The sequence below is a fragment of the Eubalaena glacialis genome, chromosome 3 (assembly GCF_028564815.1).
Source record: "Eubalaena glacialis isolate mEubGla1 chromosome 3, mEubGla1.1.hap2.+ XY, whole genome shotgun sequence".
NCBI lineage: Eukaryota > Metazoa > Chordata > Mammalia > Artiodactyla > Balaenidae > Eubalaena > Eubalaena glacialis.
In genome coordinates, this window is record NC_083718.1 from 183,361,856 (window position 1) to 183,384,290 (window position 22,435).

At 50.9% G+C, this 22,435-nt stretch overlaps 1 protein-coding gene across 1 annotated transcript in view; it reads right to left on the reverse strand.

The window, feature by feature from the left end:
* Positions 1 to 22,435, reverse strand: part of FHAD1 (forkhead associated phosphopeptide binding domain 1) — a 146,212-nt gene that overhangs the window by 16,599 nt on the left and 107,178 nt on the right. Inside the window, exons 18-25 of the mRNA XM_061184091.1 lie at positions 20,226 to 20,333; positions 16,661 to 16,768; positions 12,173 to 12,346; positions 10,182 to 10,407; positions 8,534 to 8,618; positions 6,826 to 6,932; positions 4,892 to 5,051; positions 3,547 to 3,679 (exon numbers count right to left, since the gene is read on the reverse strand). Of these exons, the coding sequence (XP_061040074.1) occupies positions 3,547 to 3,679; positions 4,892 to 5,051; positions 6,826 to 6,932; positions 8,534 to 8,618; positions 10,182 to 10,407; positions 12,173 to 12,346; positions 16,661 to 16,768; positions 20,226 to 20,333 (1,101 nt within the window). The remainder of the gene's footprint in view (positions 1 to 3,546; positions 3,680 to 4,891; positions 5,052 to 6,825; positions 6,933 to 8,533; positions 8,619 to 10,181; positions 10,408 to 12,172; positions 12,347 to 16,660; positions 16,769 to 20,225; positions 20,334 to 22,435) is intronic.

A 22,435-nucleotide genomic window follows, 5' to 3' on the forward strand; every position in this document is an offset into this window, starting at 1 on the left:
CACAAAGATTTATTGAGCACGTCTATGTGCCATGCCTTGTTCTAGGCTCTGGGGACTTAGCAGTGACTAAAACTGGCAAAATCCCTGTTATCATAGATTCTGCATCCTAGTGTGAGCAGACAGACAATAAATAAGATAATCATGGAACATATATGGCGGACAGTGATCGATATTAAAGAAAAAAACTGGAAATGGGATGGGGTGTTGGGAATGGTTTTCAGATGTAAATACTGTGGCTAGGGAAGGTCCCAGGCAAAATGGCGAGAAAGGGAAGAAACTGACAATTTGTTTGTTTTATAACAATTTTATAACAATTTTGGTTCAGAGAGATAGCGCTCACCAGACACCGTTTGAGGCACTAGGGAGAGATCGGGGAACCAGGCAGAAAGCTCTGATGCTGGGGGCTCATTTCTATGGGGCAGACACATCAAACAAGCAGAAAGACATGTTAAAATTCCAGAACGTGATAAATGCTACCAGAAAAACAAAGCAGAGAAGAGGGAGAGGGACATTTATTTGCTCTTCCTTCCTTGATTCATCAAATGCTTATTGAAGGCGCATGTGACATGTGCCAGGCCCCATGCTGGCCACGATGGGCACAAGGCTCATGGCCTCCCTCGGGGAGCCCAGCAGGGCCGTCTGAGGTCCTCCTGGGGCCACTTCTCACCCCATGTCCCCACCACTCATTCCTTCATTTCATTCAGGCTCTGCTCCTGGTCTCCTCCTGGAGAGGCCTCCCCACACCCCCCCATCACCCTGTCCTAAAGAGCCCCCTCCCACACGCTACTCTGCCCCGAATCCTGCTGTATCTTTCCTCGGAGCGTTCACTCCCGCTGGACATTTTGTTCGACGTTAACTTGTTTATTGCCTGTGTCTCTCCTTTCCCAGAATGTGGGCTCTGTGAGAGCAGAGTTTGTCTCCGTTGTAGACTGTGCTATTCCCGGGGCCCAGCCTTATGCCTGGGCATAGTAGGGGCTCAATAAATACGGAGCCAGAAGGGGTCTGCTCCAGTGTCCCTGCTGGGACCAGGGCTCAGTCCCTGAGAGAAGGGGGGACTCTACCCCCGGCTGCACTTAGTAGGACCTCGATGGAGCCCAACCCTGGCTACAGCCGGCTTACTTCCCAGGCTCTTTCTACACTGGCCTCCCTCTCTTTGAGGGTGTATGTTTGCCTTGGGAGTAAACACCAGGAATGTCGTGTGTGTGTGTGTGTGTGTGTGTGTGTGAGCACATGCTGGAGGGTGGAGAGGAGGAGGTGGGCAGGGGTGACCGGCCTTGGGGGTGGGGCAGCCGCAGCAGCCGGGCTTGGTGACAGCCCTTCCTCTGCCTGCAGAGCTTGCCGGAGCCCGATGTGACCCTTACTCATGGGTCTTCTGGGAATTTGTTTATTTAGAGAAGATGGAGATTCTTTCTCATACAATGCTTAAGCCCTCTGACCCACTCTGGTTTAGAAAGCAGGAAGTAGCCTGAGTGTGGAAAGCCGTTCTGAGAAAGAAAAAATCCTTTTTTACTTTTATCTTGCAGCCTCCCTCCCCCATCCTCCTCAACTAACCCCGCCTCATCATAAAACTAAAAATCACAGGCGTCTGGTCAACAGTCCTTTCCAGCAAACACGTGCAGAGTCGCAGGGGGTCTGGTGTGGGCAGGGACCCTGAGCATCCTCCCCTGAGCCCAGCACAGGACCTGGCATACAGCAGGTGCTCAATAGTTGTTGAACATGTGAATGAACATGGGCCGGGTCCTGCACGAAGAGCTTGGATTCCGACAGGAGTGAGACCTGCTTCCGGCCCCATGGAGCTCACAGCTGCGGAACCCGCTGCAGCCCCATCGCCAGGTGGCCCTAGTAACGAGGAGACACCTCTGCTAAAGTTCTCTGGATGGTGATCGTTGCCAGGGCCGGAGGGCTGGGCCGCCGAGCCCTTTCCTTCATGCTGCGGGCGGCCCTGGCTCACTGCTGTTTGGCAGGGGAAAGGCATCTTTGAGAAAGCAGGAAGGCAAGCTGACACATTTGGCCCTGTCTCCAAGTGAAAGTCCAAAGCCCATTACTGAAACGCTCTGCTCTCTAGTTTCATAAAGCAAAGGGTGAAAGGAGATCCCCGGACTCCAGGAAACCCGGGGCCTCGAGGAAGCGCCATACCCACAGTCAGCCGCCCACAGACAATGGGGAGCATCACAGCCCCTGCCACGGGGACAGATGTGAGCGCCGCCATTCAGGACCGTGTGGTGAAGGCTGTTCTCGCTCAAAGACATGATCCCTGTGTGCTGCACGGCTGGGACTTCCAGGCATGCAAAGGCCTCTGGGCAGAGGTTGCCAAGAGTCAGCCACGGAGCGTAAATGGCATGGCTCTTTGGGAAGGCAGTTTGGCCATACCAAGCACAATTTAGGCTGTCCTCTGGACATCTCGGAATCACATCTAGGAATTTGTTCTACATACTTACAAGGATATTAACTACAGCAACGTGTGGAAGTAGAAACAAATGTCCATCAATACGGGACTGGTTGGATAAAAGGACGTGATGGAATTCATTGCTGCCGTTTAAAAGAATGAGGTAGATCTTTACATGCTTACTTGACGATATGCCCATTAAATAGTCTTATGTGAGAAAAAAATAGTCGCAGAATATATGCGGCTTGATACCATGTTTTGAAAAAAAGCCTATTAAATAAATATATGTATATGTAAGTTTGTGCGTGTTTGTGTGTATAAATTCATTTCTCAACAACCCCATGGGGGGGGGGCGGTGACTGGTATTACTCCCACTTCCCAGATGAGGGAATTGGTACTCAGGTGCATCCTTGAGGTCACAGGGTTTCTGAGTGGAGGAGTCAAGATTGGAATTGAATCCAAGCCTGACCTTCAACCACTGCTCAATCCTGACTGTATGAGCATGTGGTGGTTTCTGTGAGGAAAAGGTCTGATGGCACACATACCAAGCTGTTGATAACATACATTTCACATAAGCAAGTAATATTTTTGGAACTTAAAATGAAGATGTTTACAAAAGCAAAGAAAGGGGCTTCCCTGGTGGCGCAGTGGTTAAGAATCCGCCTGCCAATGCAGGGGACACAGGTTTGATCCCTGGTCCGGGAAGATCCCACATGCCGAGGAAGCCTGCGCGCCACAACTACTGAAACCCGTGCGCCTAGAGCCCATGCTCCGCAACAGGAGAAGCCACCGCAAGGAGAAGCCTGTGCACCACAACGAAGAGTAGCCCCCATTCGCCGCAACTAGAGAGAGCCCGCGCGCAGCAGCGAAAACCCAACACAGCCAAAAATAAAAAAATAATAATAAAAATAAAAGTTCTCCCAGATCCCAAACTGCCCTCCTTCCCACATATATTCCTCCTGAAACATATTTCTGCCTCAGGGCCTTTGCAGTGGCCATTACCCTGCCTGGACCGCCCTTCCCCAGCTGTGCCTTCTCATTCAAACTGGAACCTCACATCACCTTGTTTAAAAAAAAAAAAAAAAAAAGCAAAGAAAGCCACCACTGGGCTCTTTCTCAGCTTGTCTTTCTAGCTGCCCAGGGACAGGGCAGGCACTCACCTCCTGGCTGCTCAAGAAAATATCGGTGTGGATTGGTTCTATCTGCACCGAGATGTCACACATCTGGGTTGTGTTCCTGGGCTTCTGTTCCTTCTCCTTGTGCAGCTGGAGTCTGTGTTTCTCTTGGGAGGCCCTAGGGCAGAGAAGATGAGACACTGGGCAGCAGAGTGGCTGGCAGCATGAATTCCGGGAACCGTGAATTACCTTTGTACCCACGAGCAGAATTGGAAAAGGGACTCCATTTTTACACGGAACCAAAATCTTTGAGCCTTCAAGTCCACTGCCCGAAGATTTCTAGAGAACTGAGCTTCGGGGGACTTAAGGCTATAGTGACCAGAGAGGCAGGCCCCTACCCATCCTTGCTTCCTGCATTGGGTCTGTGGGACACCTGCTGTGACATTCATGGGGGGTACTTACTGTGTGTCTGCTGTTTCTAACACTTATTATGTGTCAACCCTTCTATTTCTCATAGAAGTCCCATGAGGTGGGGACTCTGCTTGCCCCGTTTTACAGACAAGGAGAGAGACATACAGCAATTTGCCTGTGGTCATGGAGCTTGTAGGTGAAGGTGCCTGGCCTCGAATCCATGCAGCCTGTGTCTGGAGCCTGTTCTTTTAACCACTATGTGAATCTGCCTTGGCCATGAACCATGGAGCACATGAAGCTACAGGGTATACATGAGATATCAATTCTACGCAAACTTTCTTGGGAAAAACATTAATCTTATGTCAAAATATGGATACACTATAGATGAAAATGCAAACTCACATGTATTTTTGAGACGAATCCTTGGGACAACAACAATATACTTAGTTTAAGCTGACCTCTGACACCTCCAGTCTATACCTTTGTACAGTCAATATTTACTACGTTCCTTTATATGCCAGGCACCGTGTGAATGCTGGGGAGTCAATAGAGTCTACACAGGGGTTCTCATGGGGAAGGCAGACAATCAGCAGGTGGGAGCAGCCTGGCTGTGTGAGAAGGGTTCGCTCAAGTGGCATGCAGGAGCTGACGGAGCCCAGGCAGAGCAGGAGCCCTTGGCTATGTTTGGTGAGGGCGAATGATGGAGGGCTTCCTGGAGGAAGTGGCATTTAAGCTGAGACTCATCTGGAATATTGGGCAGGAGTGTCTAGATGCACAGAACTGAGCAAAGCTTTGTTTTAAATGATGAGGTTGTAAAGCAATGAAATGTATGTCATTCATTCATCTACTCATTCATTCAACTCTTCAACCAGCATTGACTGAGCACCACCCCCCCTGCCCTGCCTCTCTGTGCTAGGCTCCCTGGGCACTTGGGTGTGCCTGGGATCCCCACACCCGCCATGCAGACCTTCCCACCCACCTGAGTGCCTGCTTGAGGACCTCTAGCTCCTTGTCCTTCTTCTCCACCAGGCTGGTCATCTGTGCCATCTTGTCCTTGAGCACACTCAGCTCGCTGCTTTGTTGCTGGACCAGCGCCATGTTCCGCTCCAGTTCCACCTTCTGCTTCTCGTTAAGCTCCCCTGGGAGTGACGTGGAAGCTGGTGAGGGGGTCTTCCGCCCCGGGTCTCTGCGAGGGCCACAGCAGCTCTGCCAGGCCTCTAAGAACCACGAGGCGGTCCACCCTCCAGGAATGCTCAGGGGGCTTCAGTAACGGCCAGGAGGTCTGCGTGCGTCTTCCCCCAAAAAACAGCAAAATAGCCCACCGGCATTACCTTTCAGTGAGTGCTGGCGCCATGAGGCAGCCCGTGAGGCGCCTGCCCGGCTCCAGCTGTCAGGACCTGTGCGCCTGTGGCATTCTAGGGCACCTTTGGCTGTCTGCTCTGCATGTTTGCCTATGGCGTTCTAAGGCCTCTGGAGACTGCTCTGCTCATGGGTCTGCCAGAGGCAACAGCCTCCAACCACGGATCGGTGGAGACAGGCTGGGGTATACAGCCCAGCTCCCTCCCACCCCTGCGACCACACTGCAGTAGTAACCTCGGTGCCTGCTGACTGACAGCACAGCCATTATCTGCTTTCTTCCCCCTCCTGTCTTACTTCACTGCCACTGCTGTTTTCCCTGGGATCATCTCTCAAATAAACCACCTACAGTGGAATTCTGGTCTTGGGGGTCTGCTTGTGGGAAAACCCAAAGTAAGACACCTACACTGGGACTTCCCTGGCGGTCCAGCCGTTAAGACTCCGCGCCTCCAGTGCAGGGGGCGAGGGTCTGATCCCCGGTCGGGGAACTAAGATCCCACATGGCGCAGGGCCAGAAAAAAGACACCTACATTGCCTTGAATCTTCAAAGCAACCCTGCAAGGCAGTTCCTAGTAACACCCCCATGTCACAGGTGCAGAAACTGAGGTTCACAGAGGTCAAGGGACTTGCCTAAAGTCACCCAACTAATAAACAGCAGACCCAGAACTGGGTCCAGCGCCTCCCCATTCTAGAACTGGACACTGTAGCCTCTCTCCCATGTGTTCTCATAACTTAGTATGGAAAAATCACTCTTTGAGAAATCCTGCCATAAAAGCCTTGGGGGCATCAGCTGGTCCAGACACAGGGAGCAAACACCACTGAAGGTCTGGGGTGCACAGGATTTAAGATGGGGACAAGAGGAGTGTTCCTCACCCTCCCTCCACCTCCCCAAACCTAGTTATACCCCCCGACTCCTACCCTTTGGCTGGATGGAAGCTAGGGATGGGAAAAGAAGACAGCTCTAAGAAGCAAGACGAAGAGAGGCAAAAATAAAAGTTTGGGGAGAAGAAGGGTCAAGTAGGAATATTCAGCCAGACTTGTGTCCGTCCAGAAGAGAGCAGACCTCGGAGCTATTTCGCCCCTACTCTAGTGGTCTCTGACGTCCAAATCAACCCCGGGAGGCAGACGTGCTGCAGGTGTTTTTGCATCAGAGGAAGGAGAGGCCCGGTGGACACCTTACTTGAGGTCCCTAAACTGTTGGGTGCTAGGACTTGTGCCGGCTGGCCTGCCCAGGGGTGCCCACGATTGACCCCCAAGCCTTTGCCCCCAGAGACAAATCCTCTGTGGTCATCAGAGATTATCTCCGAAAGAGAAAGTTGCGTTTCCACACAGAGGTCCAGAGCCATCTGAGAATGTTCCCTGTAGCCCCATATCAAATGGAATCAGTTCAACACCCAGGATACAGCTCTTGCTGACCCTGAGCTAAAAGTACTGTGACAGCCCAGGAAATCAGGTTGAGTGGGATTTTTAATGCCCAGCTTTCCAACCCTTCAGACACGTTTCTTTCCTTTCTTGAAGTGGGTCAGGAAATCAAGTGACATGGGCAACTGTACAAACCTCTCAAATCTGACATTCGGCTATGGGCTTCAGTGAGGTTCTTCCTTAACCTCATGATGATCTCCTGCTGAGACAGGATTTCCTTCTGAGCGGTCAATAAATCCTCTCTGAAATTCACAGAAACAGACCAAGTCAGTTCAACTCAATCTCCGTGGTGTCTTGAGTGCCTGGAAGGGGCCAAGTACAAAGGCAAAGTGATGCCCAATCAGTGATGGTCCGTGCGATGCCAGTACCAGCAAGGGCAATAAGCACACTCTTTAAAAATTCTCAAAACAAAAATCCATTTTGACCCACCTTCATTACAAAGAAATACATGGAGACAGAACAAAGGATCCCGGCTGGGTTCACTCTGAGGTTGAGATACAACTAATATGATGATGAAACCTCTCGCTGCTCAAGCGTCTGTCAGCGTGAACCAATGCTCTTGTGGACTTTCGATCTTTGGTGCAAAGAGGAAGGAAGACTATTTTTGTGTGGGTTCAGGGATTCTTTGAGGACGAGGAAGAGGAGAGAGAAGAGGACGGTATGGCTTCCATTCTCTCACCAGCTTCTTTTAATTCCTGATGGAGAGACGTGGTGCCACATGAGTGAGTGGTGCTCATGGGACCCTTTGCAGAAGTGTGGGCCCCGGGGCCCAGAAAATCAAGGAGGACACAGGGAGGGTGGGATGAGGGCAGCTCTTTGGCCCCATGCCCCAGAGGGCAGGACGTCTTTGGCACCATGACGATCAGGGTAGCTGACAGGGAAGCAGTGTTCCATGGGAAGGGGCCCAGCGTGACAGCGGGAGAGGTGCCTTGAGGGGAGTTATGAGCAGGGGTGAGACACCCCAGCCCTGAGAGATGCATGCTGTGTGTGTGTCTGTCTGTCTATCTGTCTATCTACTCCTTGGCTATAACTCTTCCAACTTGAGGATGAAACTCTGCCTCAAGGGTGTCCACAGCTAAGGAAGTGGACCAGAGAAGAGTAACGTGATGCTGATTCTTCTCCAGGTCGTGGCTACTGCTGTCTTTAGAGAGAGTTCTTTCTACCAGGAGCAGTCAGTTAGGAACTTTTCAGAACATGGAGGCTGAGTATCTGAGTATCTTTGCCTTCTTGGGGTAAAACTCCTGTGACATTAGACTTTGGTAACTGGTATGTGGTGCAGGGCTCAGGCTGGTGGCTTGTCTTTTTCGAGAAACTTTCTGAATCCTTTCTCTGCATCACATTCCTGCCTACTGGTTTGTACACTGCTTGTCAGTGGCTTTCAGGATCTTTCCCATCCATGGTTCTCTGGAAACTGTCAGCTCTTTGCGGCTCCAGGTATGGACTTTTGGGTTGGGAGGGACCTTCAAGGTCGTTTAGTCCAACCTTTTAACTTTTAACCATCTCCAGGACCCACTCCACCAAGTGGTCTCCACTGTTTGAAACCTGCTTATAATACCCAGGAATGCACTTGCCTCGAGCAAGTACTTGGGAAAAGTAGCCAATCATAGCATTAGCTGGCATTCATGTACCTCATCTCACAAGCAGGGAAGCCGAGGCACAGGAGGTGACGTGACCTGCCCGGGGCCACACACCTGGAGAGTGTTGAGTTGGAATTTGAACATGCTCGAGAAACTAAACTAAAGGGATCGAAAAACTCAAATAGCAGCAAGAACTGCCCCGACTCAACTCCTTTTTGCAGACTCTGACAACGTGGCCAGAAGCAGGGGTCCGGTCGGGTACTCACATCAGGTGTTCACACACTGTGTCTTTGGTGGTGCTCTCCACCGGAGGTGCTGCCACAGTGTCTTGCTGTGTTTCCCTCTCCTGGGCTGAATCAGAGGGACAGACCAGTGTCACCACAGTCCTCACACGACGGATGTCTTCCTTCCCCTTTGCTTATCAACACACCTATGTCTTTCTCAACTTACAAAGCTTCCTTATGCCCCCAGCCCTCTCCACCTAATGGGAACCAACGTGTGTTCTGTGTCACAGGCTGCCGCCTCCCGCCGCACCACGTATGAGCTCATGAAATCTTCCCAGCTGCTCTCTAAGGCAGGGAACACTGACTCCATTGACAGACGAGGAGATGGGCGCAGGAGGGGCGGGACCTGCCGGTGACCACTCAGCTAAGCGGTGAGAGGTGGAGCCTTAACCCCTGGGTCGCACCTCCTGCCCTATTTCCTGCTCTCCGCTCAGACGAGAGTCTCGTCCTGTCCTCACCTCCCACTTACTCCTCAGCCCACTGCCTGCCAGTTTCTGCCCTCACCCTCAGTTCACCCACTCATTTATTCGTTCGACAGATGCTTAGGGAGTATCTGCTTGATGGCACGCATGGCTCTAAGAGCGGGGTGACAAAGATGTAGTCGCTCTCGGGTCCCGGCTGAAACATCCCCCCTCCGACCTGGACTTGGGCTGGGAGACTGAGTCCCCCCGCCGTGCCCATGCCGGGGTGCCCTGTCCATCCTGGGTCCCCTGTCAGGGCAGTGATTTGGCTAGCTGCCTGGCCTGTCCATTGCTGAACCCCCATTGCCTAGAATGAGCTTGGCACATAATAGATGATCAGTTATGCATGTTGAGTGAATGAATCCATGAGGTGAGCCCCGACAGCTTGTCAACTGGCTTGAGACTAGGACCAGGGTTCTCAACCAGTGGGGAGTTTACCCTGAAGGGGACGTTTGGCCATGTCTGGAGACTTTTTGGTTGTCGCACTGGGGTGGGGGTGGGTGCTACTGGCCTCCAGTGGGCAGAGGCCGGGGATGCTGCTCAGCACCCTAAGTGCACAGGACAGCCCCCAACCAAGAGCTCTCCAGCCCAAATGGCAATACCAGTGCCGAGGATGAGAAACCCTGGCCCGAGGCCTCTACTTCCAGAACTCTCTTCCAAGACCTCACTGTCTTTAGTTTTACGCATCACCTTGGTCATTCAGGGCGAAAAAGTGCTCACAACTCTTGAGTTCTTTCTTTAGCCTCTTTTTTTTTTTTTTTTTTAAAAAAAATAACCCCAGCTGGTTATGAAGGTGCATTAGACAAAGTCGCAAATTGCTGATGGCAGAGAGATGCCTTTGAAAGGCCCCTGCATGGGGTGTTTCCATGTGGAAAAGATGATTCCCGTTGCACTGCTCTGACACCCCTAACAGCCCCGGCAGCCTGTGCCCCTCGCTGGCTGACTAGCTTGGCACAAAGGCTGTCCCTGCTCATTGCTGTTACTTCTGTTGAACCTGGGCCTTGAGGGTGCCTAACCTTGCTGTGTAACAAGAAGAAAAGGCCTCCAGACAATAGAGGAGCTTTTAAATGAGGCGCAGACTTTTCTTGTGCATCGGCCTAGGGGGACTCACAGGGTCATCAGAACCTGCCCTGAACACTAAGATTTCCTCGGCGTCTCTTTGGACCAACCTGGGTCATTGTCCTTCAACGTTGCAATCTCTCCTTCTATTTTTTTATGGTGTTCGGTCACTTTCTGGACTCTTTCTTCAAGACTCACAATCGTCTGGGAGTGCTGTTTGATTTGCTCCTTGTATTCCATGATCTGTTTTTCAAATCCGTGCTTCTGTGATTCCTGTTCTTCTTGGAGGGCCCTTACTGTGTGCTGTTGCAGCTGCATCCGCTCCTCCATCATGATCTGGGAAAACAGACGTGGTTAACATGATCTTGGGAGCTGGATAAGAGGACGATAGCAACAATAACAACATGGGCCCCCTGCACCCACCAGCACCAAGGTCCGCCCCACCCCAGGACCTTTGCACGTGCTGTTCCCTCTGCACTGTACAATCCTCCCCCAGCTCCTCGCATGGCTGACTCCTCATGTGACAGGCCTCAGCTCCAATGTCACCTCCTCAGAGAGGCCCTCCCTGACTGCCTATCTGAAGGAGACATCATCCTGTTTTATTTCCCCTGAGGCACTTATCACCATCTGAATGATCTCATGTCTTTATTTCTCGCTCCCACTGGAATGTAAGCTCCATGAGAGCAGAAACTTACCCTTTCTTATTTACCAATATGCCCACAGCATCAGTGTCTAGATCCCTGCCACAGCATCTAGACCCAGATGCTCAGTAAGTATTGGTTGAATTAACGAGTGAACAATTTTATAAGAGAAAAGTGAATGAATTTGTAGTTCTTAAAAACAAAAATAATCAGCGGTCCCCTGATGGTGAGTCAGAACCTTACCTGTGACCGCCTCCCCCTTCCTCCCCTCTCGGGATGACGTCATTCTCCTGCTACCTGGATGATGTCCTCCTCCTCCTCCTGATTCCCTTAACACGTTGAGCCTCTGATCTTCTCCAGATGCGTAAAGTCTCTGCCTGAGACGCTCACCCGCGCCCGCTCTCTCAACAATCACTCCACCAAGGCTATCTTCCAAATTTTGTTCCCATGTCTTGCTTCCTGCCCCAAATCTATTTTTTTGCCCCGCCAAAAGTTTGGGCAACTTTTGAACTTGGTACTCCACCCTCGCCTCAGTCTGAATTCTTCACCTTCTCCAGAAGACAGCCCCTCTCCCACCAGAGACCCCCCCCCCACAAACCCCGACCCCCATCTTTCCAGCATCTCCACCGTGTGCCATCAGCCCGCCCGGTGCCCTGGCTCCAAGCTCGCCCGCCTCCTTTAGCTCCTCCCTCTCCTCAGTACTCCTGTCCTGTCAATCAGTTGTCGAGTCCTGCCATTTCTCTGGTCACTCTCGCCAGAGCGGCTCCTTCCTTCCCCTCCTCTGCTGCCCCGAGTGTCCAGGTCCTATGATTCAGTACTACAGCAACGACGTGCCACGCCCTGAGCTGGTGTCTCCAAGTCCAGTCCCACTCAGGTTCACTCTGCGCACTTCTGCCAGGTCAGTCCTCATCACCTCCTTGTCCACAGACCTATCTGGTCAATGTATGAAACACAGGCGAGTGCAATATTGAGCCCTGCTGGTGGAGGGCCTTGAATGCTGAGATAAAATTGAAAAACATTATCTTAACGTCTGAGGAATAGTCACTGATCCCTAAATTCTGGGGCTGCTCAGGGCTTCAGCCTGATCCTGTGAGGACCAGGAATTACAACATCTTAGAAGACCCTGGACAGAGGGCGTCATCATAGCTTCTGTTTACTTTTTATACTAAACTAATGCTTCTCAGCAGAGGGTGATTTTACCCTGCCAGAGACATCTGGCAAAGTTGGAAGACATTTTTGGTTGTCACAACTGGGGGGAGGGTGCCACTGGCATCTCGTGGGTACAGACCAGGGATGCTGCTACACATCCTATAATGCACAGGACATGAGAAAGAGTTACCCCACCCAGAACATCAACAGTGCAGAGGCTGAGAACCCCTGGTCTAAACCACGCATCCTCATGGCATTGTGATCTTGCATTGAAGGGAAAATTCTCCCGTCCCCAGAAGGCACTGACTTACCATTTTCGTCTTGGCAGTTTCCAGTTCAGCTAATGTTTCACTTAATTTCATGGTGAGGCTCTCTGCTTTTAGACTTTCAGCCGTCTTTGTTTTCTGAGTCTTTTCTACCATGGCCAGTGCATCATTTAATTTATTATTTAAAATGTCTTCTTTTTGCATTTTTAAATCTATTTCCTAGACAAACAGCAAACATCAAATTAACAGAAATTCAGGTATAAATATTTACCCTAGCCTCCCCCTCCCCTGTTTTCAGAGAGGTGACCTCTGTTCTGGTATTGTTCTGTTGATCCTTTTAAAGTCCAAAGTCCATGCTTCCTCTGGAAGGTTCCAATGATTACAGAACTCTTTTTTTATATGCAGCTGAGATCTGTCTACTTGAGATTTCTGGTCTCTGAGCTCAGTTCTGTCACCTGGAGCTCATTGAACAAGTTTTATTTCTCTTTTACGAGACAGCCCTTTAAATATTTGAGGAGGGCTGTCATGTCTCTCCCTAAATCTATTTTCCAGGATGAATGTGCCAAGTTCCTTCACCCCTTCGTCACAGGACCTGCCTTCAGGACACTCCTCCATCTTCCTCTGTGGCTTCGGCCCTGGGATGACCTCCCCTCCTCCTGTGGGGCCCCGGCAAGATTGGACTCTGGTCGCCGTGTCCTCAACACCTTCTCCCTCCTCCCGGGACCCATTCTTCCAATCTTTGTCAAAATTCTACTCTCCTCCTTGGGTCCATGCTCCAACACTGTGGAATGTGGGCTTCGTGACAGGCACTGTGCTGGGGCTGGACGGACTTTATTTATTTATTTGACTTCATTTTTTAGAGCAGTTTTAGGTTCACAGTAAAACTGAGCAGAAAGTACAGAGTTTCCATGGAACTCCTGCCCCCATCACATGCACAGACCCCTCCACTGTCAACATCCCCACCGGACTGGTACATTTCTTACACTGATGAACCTGCCTCCACACATCATGATCACCCAAAGTCCATAGTTTACGTTAGGGTTCACGCTTGGTATTGCACATTCTGTGGGTTTGGACAAATGTACAATGACATGTGTCCACCATTATAGTATCATACAGAATAGTTTTACTGCCCTAAAAACCCTACGTATTCCATCTGTTCATCACCACCCCCCTAACCAATCCCTGATCTTTTTACTGTCGCCATAGTTTTGCCTTTTCCAGAATGTCATCTAGTTGGAATCATACTGCATGTAGCCTTTTCATGAACATTATTTAATCCAATCTAAAATATATTCTTGAGGTGCAGTGCTGGGCATTCCCAGACTCTGTTGGGGACAGTGAAAACTGGTATGACCTTTCTGGAGGGTCATTTGGGAACATGTATCATTAGCCTGAAAATGCTCATATCCTGTGACCCAGTGATTCCACTTTTGGAGATGTATCTTAAGGATATAACTACACACGCGCACAAAGCCCGGTGCGAAGGGCTGTTCAGCTAAGCATTTTTTACTTCAGTGAAAGTGAGATACAGCCCAGTGCCCGAGGGTAAACGAATCGGGGTTCACCCAACACAGTGCAAACCCAGGTCATCCTTTACTGGCAGGTTGTAGAAGAAAGTTCAATGACATGTGGACATACTTGTAATATATTAAGTCAATACACAGCGTGCACAGTATAACAGTGTAAATCACTTTGTAACAAATCGATATTTGTCGCTCAACATATAGCTGGTCCGGAAGGAATCACATCAAAATGTCACTAGTGGTAACTCTGCTCAGTGGAATCATGAGTGATTTTCCATATTTTTCAGAATTTCTAGAGCAAACAGGTGCTCCTCTTACACTTGGGAAAGGAAACTGATTTTTTTTTTTTTTCGGAAACAAAACAAAACATGATTCTCATCATGTGATGCCTGCGAGCCTCATCTGGGAGAAGCTTCATTCTCTCGGTACCATCACTGAACTCTCTCTGTTCTTATTTGGGATCCTGACGTGGTCGTCACCGTTGAGAAATCCCATTGCAGACAGTGTGCAGACCTGCCTGAAGGAGGCGCTCCCTGGGGTCAGTGGCAGGCACACCACAGAGCAGCGACACTCCAGCTGTCCCAGAGAATCCACAACAAACTGAGATGGCTTCGTTGATGGGCCAGAACACGCTGCCTGGCATCTTTGCTCCTTGCCAGCTACTCAGCAGCTTACTCAAGTTCAGTGTTCCAGCGGGTCTGAATTAATTTTTCTTCTCCCCTCTCTCCTCTTTTTCTCACATAAATCCTGTTTTTACCGGTGTAGATGAAATCAGTCTTTCGAATGCTCTTCCCTGTGTACAAGTAAAACAGCATGCAAATAAGCAACTCTACCTCTGAGTGGGTCTTTGACCTTGTACTTCTTTGGTCTTTCCTGGTAGATGGGGAGTCCCCGGGGGCAGAGTCCCGTTTCTCCTCGTCTGGTGTGATACCACCAGCCTGCCTTGAAGGTTGTTGCGAGACCTTGGCCTCTGGTGTCACCGTTGTTTTATCTAAGGTTGTCATTGACACGCTGTTGGTTGCATTATAGAGTCTCCTCTGTGATGATCCTGAGGAGACGTGCTCTCTGGGTCCAGCACCCAGAATGGTCTCATTTCCAGGAGCACTTGGTCCAGTTTTGCTTGTGAACTACACAACCTTTCACTGTAACTGCTGGAATAAAAACTGTGACCCATTCATTGATTTCATAATACACACTTTTTTTTTTTTTTGCATTAGTCTCATTCCTAATCCATTTTCTGCCCTGAATAATCTACTTTAAAATTCTAATGTCTCCTTTTCTCCTACCCCTAATTGAAGTACTGTGTGGAAGAGCCACGGTGAATCACTGGGGAAACAAGGCTGTGTGTAGAGATGGCCCCTCTTGGGCTCTCTCTCGGCCTGCAGCGTCCGCCTGCCACGGGGAGTCCTGCACAGGTGCATCAGCCCAGAGCTGACAAGTCTTGCATCACTTCACCCAGCTCTGCTCTGCTTCCTCTGGAGACGCTCCAATTGGTCAAGGCCCCTCTTAAAGTGGTGCCCGGGACTGATATGTAATCCAGATGTGCTTTACTGGCACTAGTCTTCCTGGAGTAGCCTTGTTCCAAGAGCACCAGCTCCACTTGGGCTGCTTGTTAAAAATGCAGATTTCTGAGTCCACCCTACAGACAGTGGATCAGAATTTCTGGGGGCAAAGCCCCGGGATTGGCATTTAAAACAAACCCCCCAGGGGACTTCCCTGGCGGTCTGGTGGTTAAGACTCCACGCTTCCACTGCAAGGAGCATGGGTTTGATCCCTGGTTGGGGAACTAAGATCCCGCATGCTGTGCGGCGCAGCCAAATAAAGAAAAATAAAATAGAAAGAAAAAGAAGAAGAAGAAAAAAATAACCCCCCAGTGATTCTACGTATGCTAATGTTTGGGAACCTTTCTTTGAAGAAAATGATCTAAGATCGATGTGAATAGACTTAAAGATCTGTTTAGTCCCATCTGGTCTACTTATTTATTTATTTGGCTGCATCGGATCTTTGTTGTGGCATGCGGGATCTTTCGTTGCAGTGAGAGGGCTCTTTGTGACGGCGTGCGAGCTCCTCTCTAGTTGTGGCGCGTGGGCTCTAGCGCGTGCTGGCCTAGTTGCCCTGCGGCATGTGGGATCTTAGTTCCCCGACCAGGGATTGAACCCTCGTTCCCTGCATCGGAAGGCAGATTCTTAACCATTGGACCACCGGGGAAGTCCCAGCCCCATCTGGTCTTGAAAATCCTTTGAAATTGTATTTACCTGTATTTAAATTTAACCCACTATTGTCAGGTTTTGTGTTTATCATGTGCCTTGACTTTTGAGATATTGGCTTGCGTGTGTGTGTGTGTGTATGTGTGTCTTGTACTGTTGGGACCCAGGAGGGGTGAATTCAGTCCTCCAGCTTGGAGGTGCCTAAGACAGGGTCCTGTGCAACAACTTCTGCTTCTACTGCATCTCCTACTCCCAGTAATAATCGTAAACGTGGTTTGATTATGAAGGTGATGATAGCGATGATGACAGATTCTGGTGGAGAAATAGCACCAAGGTGATCAGACATTCAGGCATCTATATCCTGCCGCCCCCTCTGTGACCCCGGGCAGCTGAGCCCACACCAAGCTCAAGGATAGAGAGAGGAGGGGTGATGATGAGAAGTCCTGGAGTCAGGTAGTCCTGGGTTCAGAGTCTGCCCCTCCACTTCCTGGCTCTGAGATAATAATAATAATAATAACAATAACAACAACAACAACAATAATAAAACAGGCAGCATTCACTGAGTGCCAGGTGCTTGTCTCTGTGTATGCAATCAAGCCTCACAACTCCATGAGGTTGATCTATTGGATCATCTGTATTTCATAAGTGGGGACACCAAGGCACAGAGGTGGCAACTCCTGCCTAATGTCCCACAGCCAGGGGGCGGCAGAGGTAGGATCTGAACCCAGACCGCCTGCCCCCAGAGCCTGGTGCTCGGCCGTGCCGGCTCCTCCATGTCTTTTCCTCTTTGAGACTCATACCTCCTTCTGCTTGGTTATGCGGTTCTCCAGATCTTGCACCTTTTTCTTTTCCTTCTCTATGGCCTCCTTCGCTTTGTGTTTCTCGTAGGCGATGCTGCTCTCTGAAATCTGGAAGTCAACAACAAGCGGTGTGAGGGTGTGTGCACGAGAAAGGAAGGGAAGTGACACGGCAAGGGGAAGCCAGGATTAGTAATCGTTGACACCAGTGAGTCAGGGTTTGGGAGCGAGAGCTCAAGGGACAGGATGCTCGCTGGAGAGAGAGGTGAGAAGGGTGGCGTGCCCAGCACGGTGAGAACCCGCAAGTCACGTCTTGGTTAGTTGTGTCCTTAAAAGAGAGAGTTATTCATCTTTCAGGATTTCTGGGCTGGTGTTCAGGAAGTGACAGGCTGGTGAGTGTTCAGGTCAAGGCATTTGGCGCTGAGCCGCGAACTAAACTACTAAACGGACAGGTGATGGCACCAGTGTGGTCCCTTGTTGGGAAGTACCTGGCTTCTTGGGAGGTGGGGCAGGAGAGGCAAAGCGCAGGGGTTGGGGGCGGGAGGGGCTGGGGGGAGACATCTCCTGTGCCAGCAGGCCTGACGCCTGTGGCTTCAAAGGACACTGGCGGTCTCTCTCCAGCCTACAAAGGCTTGCGTCCAGAAATTGAGGCCCAGGACAGTTTGGGACTGAGAACATGTACCCCACAGACACGGTGATGGGGAGGGGATTGGAGCCCAGCCTCACCTACACAAGCCCCAGGAGGGAAATAGCCAGAGTAGGATCGAGAAACTCTATTTGCAGTTGTTGAAACTCTTGTAGTTATGCCTCCCGTACAAATATAAAGTTCACAAGAATAACATTTTAATGAAATAAATAATTTATATATGCATAAACAAAAGACTGGAAAGCTATGTACCAAAATATAAATAATGGCTATTTGGGGGGAATTGAGATTATGGTAATTTATATTTTCTTCTTTTCACTGGTCTGTATCTTCTAAATTTTCTTTAGTGAACATGCATTATTGGGTAAAAAGAAAAACTACTGACATTGCTATACTTTGGGGGTGGGTGGCCCTGGGGAAAAGACGATCTTCCCGACAGCCTTGCTGTTCTAGCATTGCGTCCTGGGCCTCCATCCCACTGCCCTGCTCTGCACACGGGCCTCCCCGCCCCACCTGGGCTCTGACTCTCCTCCCTGCATGGGCTTGGCATTTTCCCACTGCCAAGTCTGCCTAAGACTGTCCAGACCCCACCCTGCCAGTCTGCGTCCTGCCTGACGTAAGAGGCCACATGCCCTGTGGGAAAGCGCCCTCCCTTCTCTTATTCTGCGCCGCTTGGCAAATTACAAATGAAAATGATGATGATGATACTGCCCACTCTCTAAATTCTGCAACACGAGCGCCTGCACCGTGCGCCGAACGCGAGCCCCCAGGTGGCGTCTGCGCCCCATTTAGCAGGTAAGGACACGGAGGCTGTAAGTGAGGCGGTGAGAGGATGAGTAATGCGTCAAGGTCACACCATCAGGAAGTGGTGGTGCCAGATCAGATGCCAGTGCCCTGCCCTAGCCATCCTGCCACCTGGCTTCTGGACCTTGCCTGAGCTGTCCTCCTGATTCAAACCCCACCCTACCTGGAGGCAGGAGACATGCTTGTGTATTCAAACGTAGACTGACACAGAGTCTGCCACCCTGCTCGGCAGGAGCCCACACTCTAAAACCCCACCCCTGGCCCATCTGTATCAGGGACAGCTGTGACCACAGTTTGGGTTCTACCCCTTAACAAGGCTCGCTCTGTGTCGGAGCTCCCTCGCCCTGTGTGGACTTTGACCTCACTTCCCTGCAGGGGCTGGCACAGTCTCACTCCCAAAGTCTTTGCTTGACTGTCCAGCCCCTATGTCCTGCCATGCACTCCATCCTCCCCACCCGACCGGGACTCTGACCTCACCTGGGGACGTGCTTCACAATGAATGCACGGACTCCTCGAAACAAACCTCTGTCACTACACCCACATTAGAGATGAGGGCACAGAGAGGGCAAGGGGCTTGCCCAGAGTCACACAGCATGTTAGGGCAGAGCTGGAATTGGGACCAGAATCGACACTTTTAGCCCACCCAGCTCTGCTGCCATGCCTCGCTTCACCTACTCTGTGTCTCCTTCCGGCTTTCTTCCTCTGACCCCTCATTTGGCTTCCATCTTGTTCCAGCTTGATTTCATTCTTCCCATCCTGCCCCCGTCCCTCTGGCTAACTCAGGTCCCCCTCCTTTGCACTTGGGACCCCTGACCTAGTGGCATTCTCTTCCCACAGATGTTCCCATGGTGTTCCCTCTGCCCTCCAGTTCTTACTCAAGGCCACCTCCTTGGAGAGGCCCTCCCCGCCGGCGGGCCACTCTCTAACCCACCCTGGTTTTGTCTGCCCCACAGCCTGTGGCTCTGGAGTCACCTGTGTTTGTCTACATGGTTGTCTGTCCTCCGCCCTAGAGTGGGGGGCATGGCCGTGGCCCGTCTAGTGCTCTGCAGCATCCCTGACACCCAGTAAGGTCTGGCACATGGATGAATAAAACTGAATTAAACAATTCATTGAGTCACCAGCTTTGTTTCTGGAAGTTCCACGAGGGCCGGCACATGTCTGTGTGTGCCCCCTCTGTCCCTAGGGTCCGGCTCCTGGAGATGCCATCACAGGTCACTGAGGGCACGGCCACCTGGCCTCCTGGCTCCGGAGAGCCCTTCTTTGACTTTCAGGGCACGACTCGGGCGTTCATCCCTCCTCTAAGCCTTGGGGCCTGCCTTTCATGGCGGCTCCGGGCAGGTGAGGCTGGTAAGCCCAGTCCCCAGGCTGGTGGCAGTGGATGTCACTGGCTCAGCCTGGACCTGGCACTTGGACACCCCTTCCCCCTCCCACATCACCCTGCCCTTGAGGGTGTACTTCTCGTCTGTTCCAGAAGGCACTGACCCCTGGCGCTTATTTGATGTGACCACCGTGTGAGCTGGGTGTGTATCGTCTACTCTATCTTACTCTGCAATGTTTGGGTCTCTGTCTGTCCATCGGCCCAGGGAGGGCCTACTTTGGAGTCTATGAAACTAGGAGGCTGCAGCCAAGAGGGTGTTTTCCTACTGTGCCCACGCTGGGTGCATCATAAATACCTTTTGACGACGAGGAGGAGGATGCTGGCTGAGGGACTGACCCAGACTCCAACCCAGGGGGTCTCCCCTGGAGTGCATCTCCCTTCCCTAGGTAGTTGGCCAGCAGTGCTTTTGGAGACGGCCCTCCGTGTGTGAGTGCAGTTCTAAGTACTTAATATACACTAACTCATTTAATCCCACGAGGCAGGGACTGTATCCCTCCCCATGTTACAGATGAGGAAACTGACGCACAGGAGGTTAGGTGATCTGCCCTAGGGTCATACAGCTGGTGAGTCCTATGATGTGATATCGGCCACTCTGAACGGAGGCACTGCTCCCCACCTGCCCGCTTTACCACCTGCTCTACATCAGGGCACGGAAACACAGCCTCACATCTGGTTCTGGAGCTCCTTCCAAAGGGCTTTTGGCTGCCACCGCCCAATTTCTCTCTCTCTGCTCCTCATACCTCCTTCTGCTGGGTTAAGTGGTTCTCCAGATCTCGCACTTTTCTCTTTTCTGTCTCTAAGGCTTCCTTTGCTTTTCTTTTCTCATGGGCAATGCTGCTCTCCAAAATCTGAAAATCAATGACCAGTCTTTTTGGTTGCCTGCACATTTAGGGGGAAAATTGCTAATAACGATGATACTAATTATAATGACAGTAGCTCAAACGTTGGGGGTTGGTCTTCCGTGTCAGGGCCCAAAGCTTCCGTGCCAGGGCCCAAGGCCAGCGCTTCTCACCCACGTCACTCTCACAGCAACCTCATCAGAGAAGTTAGTGTCTGCATTTAACAGATGAGGAAACTAAAGAACGGAAAGTTGGTGAGGGTGCGGGGACCATGAAGTTTGTTAGTGGTGAGGCCAGGATTGAACCCCTCACGTTGCCTGTGGGTGGAGGCCCTGGCAGGGAGCAAGCGAGCAGAGGCGACCAAGCCTGTCTTATTTCAGAGTCTGAGCTCTTATCATTGTGCCAGGCAGCCTCTGTGATAAGAAGAAGAAGAATCTCATTAATAATGGAATTTCCCATTGTTGAAATAAATCTCTGAAAGACAATCAGGTTTCTGGAGGAGGGCAGTGTATTGAATTAATGAGCCACACATAACAGTCTCTAGGAGGGGTGGGGGCAAAGCTCACAAGGGAAGCTCTGAGAGGATGCGAGGGCTGTGATTGGTATTTAGTGCCCGCAGTCAGGGAATTTCATCTGGGAAGCAGCTTGCTGATAAGCCGTTCAGTTAAATGGTTTATGCAAATTGCAGAAGGCTAGAAGTTGCCGGTAAGGCCCCTGTTTCTAGTCACTGCAAGAAAGAAAGGGCACCTCATATTCATCATCATTATATTAAAAAAAAAAAAAAAGAAAGAAAGAAAGGGCACCTCAACTCTCAAACGGGTTGTGTTTTAAACACCAGCTTGGCAGATGTCTGGAATTTGGAACACGGTTTCCATTATAGCTGGTGGTTAGGGTCCGAGATTAGCCTGCAAAAATATCTGATCCATAATATGGAGGAAATACTACACATTTTTATATATTTTGCAGTGAAAAGCAGTTTTAAAAACGCCAGCACTCAGCTGGTCCAATACCAGCCCTCAACGAAACAGAAAAGCAGTAACATCACGGGAGCCTGGCGTCTCCCATGAGACGTGAGGCAGCCGAACGTCTGAGGAGGGTTTCGGGTTAAGACATTTTCCTGCTTCACCGCGCCTGATCTCACGTCTACACGCGGGACTTTGCTCCCGGCAGCTCCTCTGCAGCCGAGACGGGCGCTACGCACTACAGGGAAGGCTGTCCTCGTACGACTCACACCCAGGTCCCGTCCCCCTCGGCCACTTTGCTCCCACGCTCCTGGGCAGGTCATGGGAATTAACCTTTAACGTTACCTCCGAACCCGCATTATGACCTAGTGATTCTGTCGCCCTTAAAGATTCATCTGACAGGGGCTTCCCTGGTGGCGCAGTGGTTAAGAATCCCCCTGCCAATGCAGGGGACACGGGTTCGATCCCTGGTCTGGGAAGATCCCACATGCCGCGGAGCAACTAAGCTCACGCGCTGCAACTACTGAGTCTGCGCTCTAGAGCCCGCGAGCCACAGCTACTGAGCCCGTGTACTGCAACTACTGAAGCCCACGTGCCTAGAGCCCGTGCTCCGCAACAAGAGAAGCCACCGCAGTGAGAAGCCCGTGCACCGCAACAAAGAGTAGCCCCCGCTCGCCGCAACTAGAGAGAAAAGCCCGTGTGCAACAATGAAGACCCAATGCAGCCAAAAAAAAAAAAAAAAAAAAAAAAAAAAAAAGATTCATCTGACAGTGTGGAGGAAGGTCTAATAGAAAGAAAAATCAAATGACTGTTTGAAGTTGATCAAAGTCTGTGTCTGGGATTTTAATCTCAGGTTCCCTGACAAGAAGCCACGGAGAGGTCCTGCCGGGAGAAGTGGGCTGGCGCTGTCCTGGGCCTGGGTGACCCGGCCACAGCTCCTGCCTGCCACGGGGCTGTCCACCACCAGGCTTTCCTTAAATCTCCCTCCTGAAGTGCCCCGTGACCTCGAGATCTCTAAAATCGAGGGGCTTCCCCATCTTTGTTGGCCGCTGTGAACCCTTGTGGCACCTTCCTCCTCCTCGCCACCCCTGGAGAAATAACTCAGGACCAGGTACTGACACTGTTTACACAGGCCTGTAGAGCACAGCT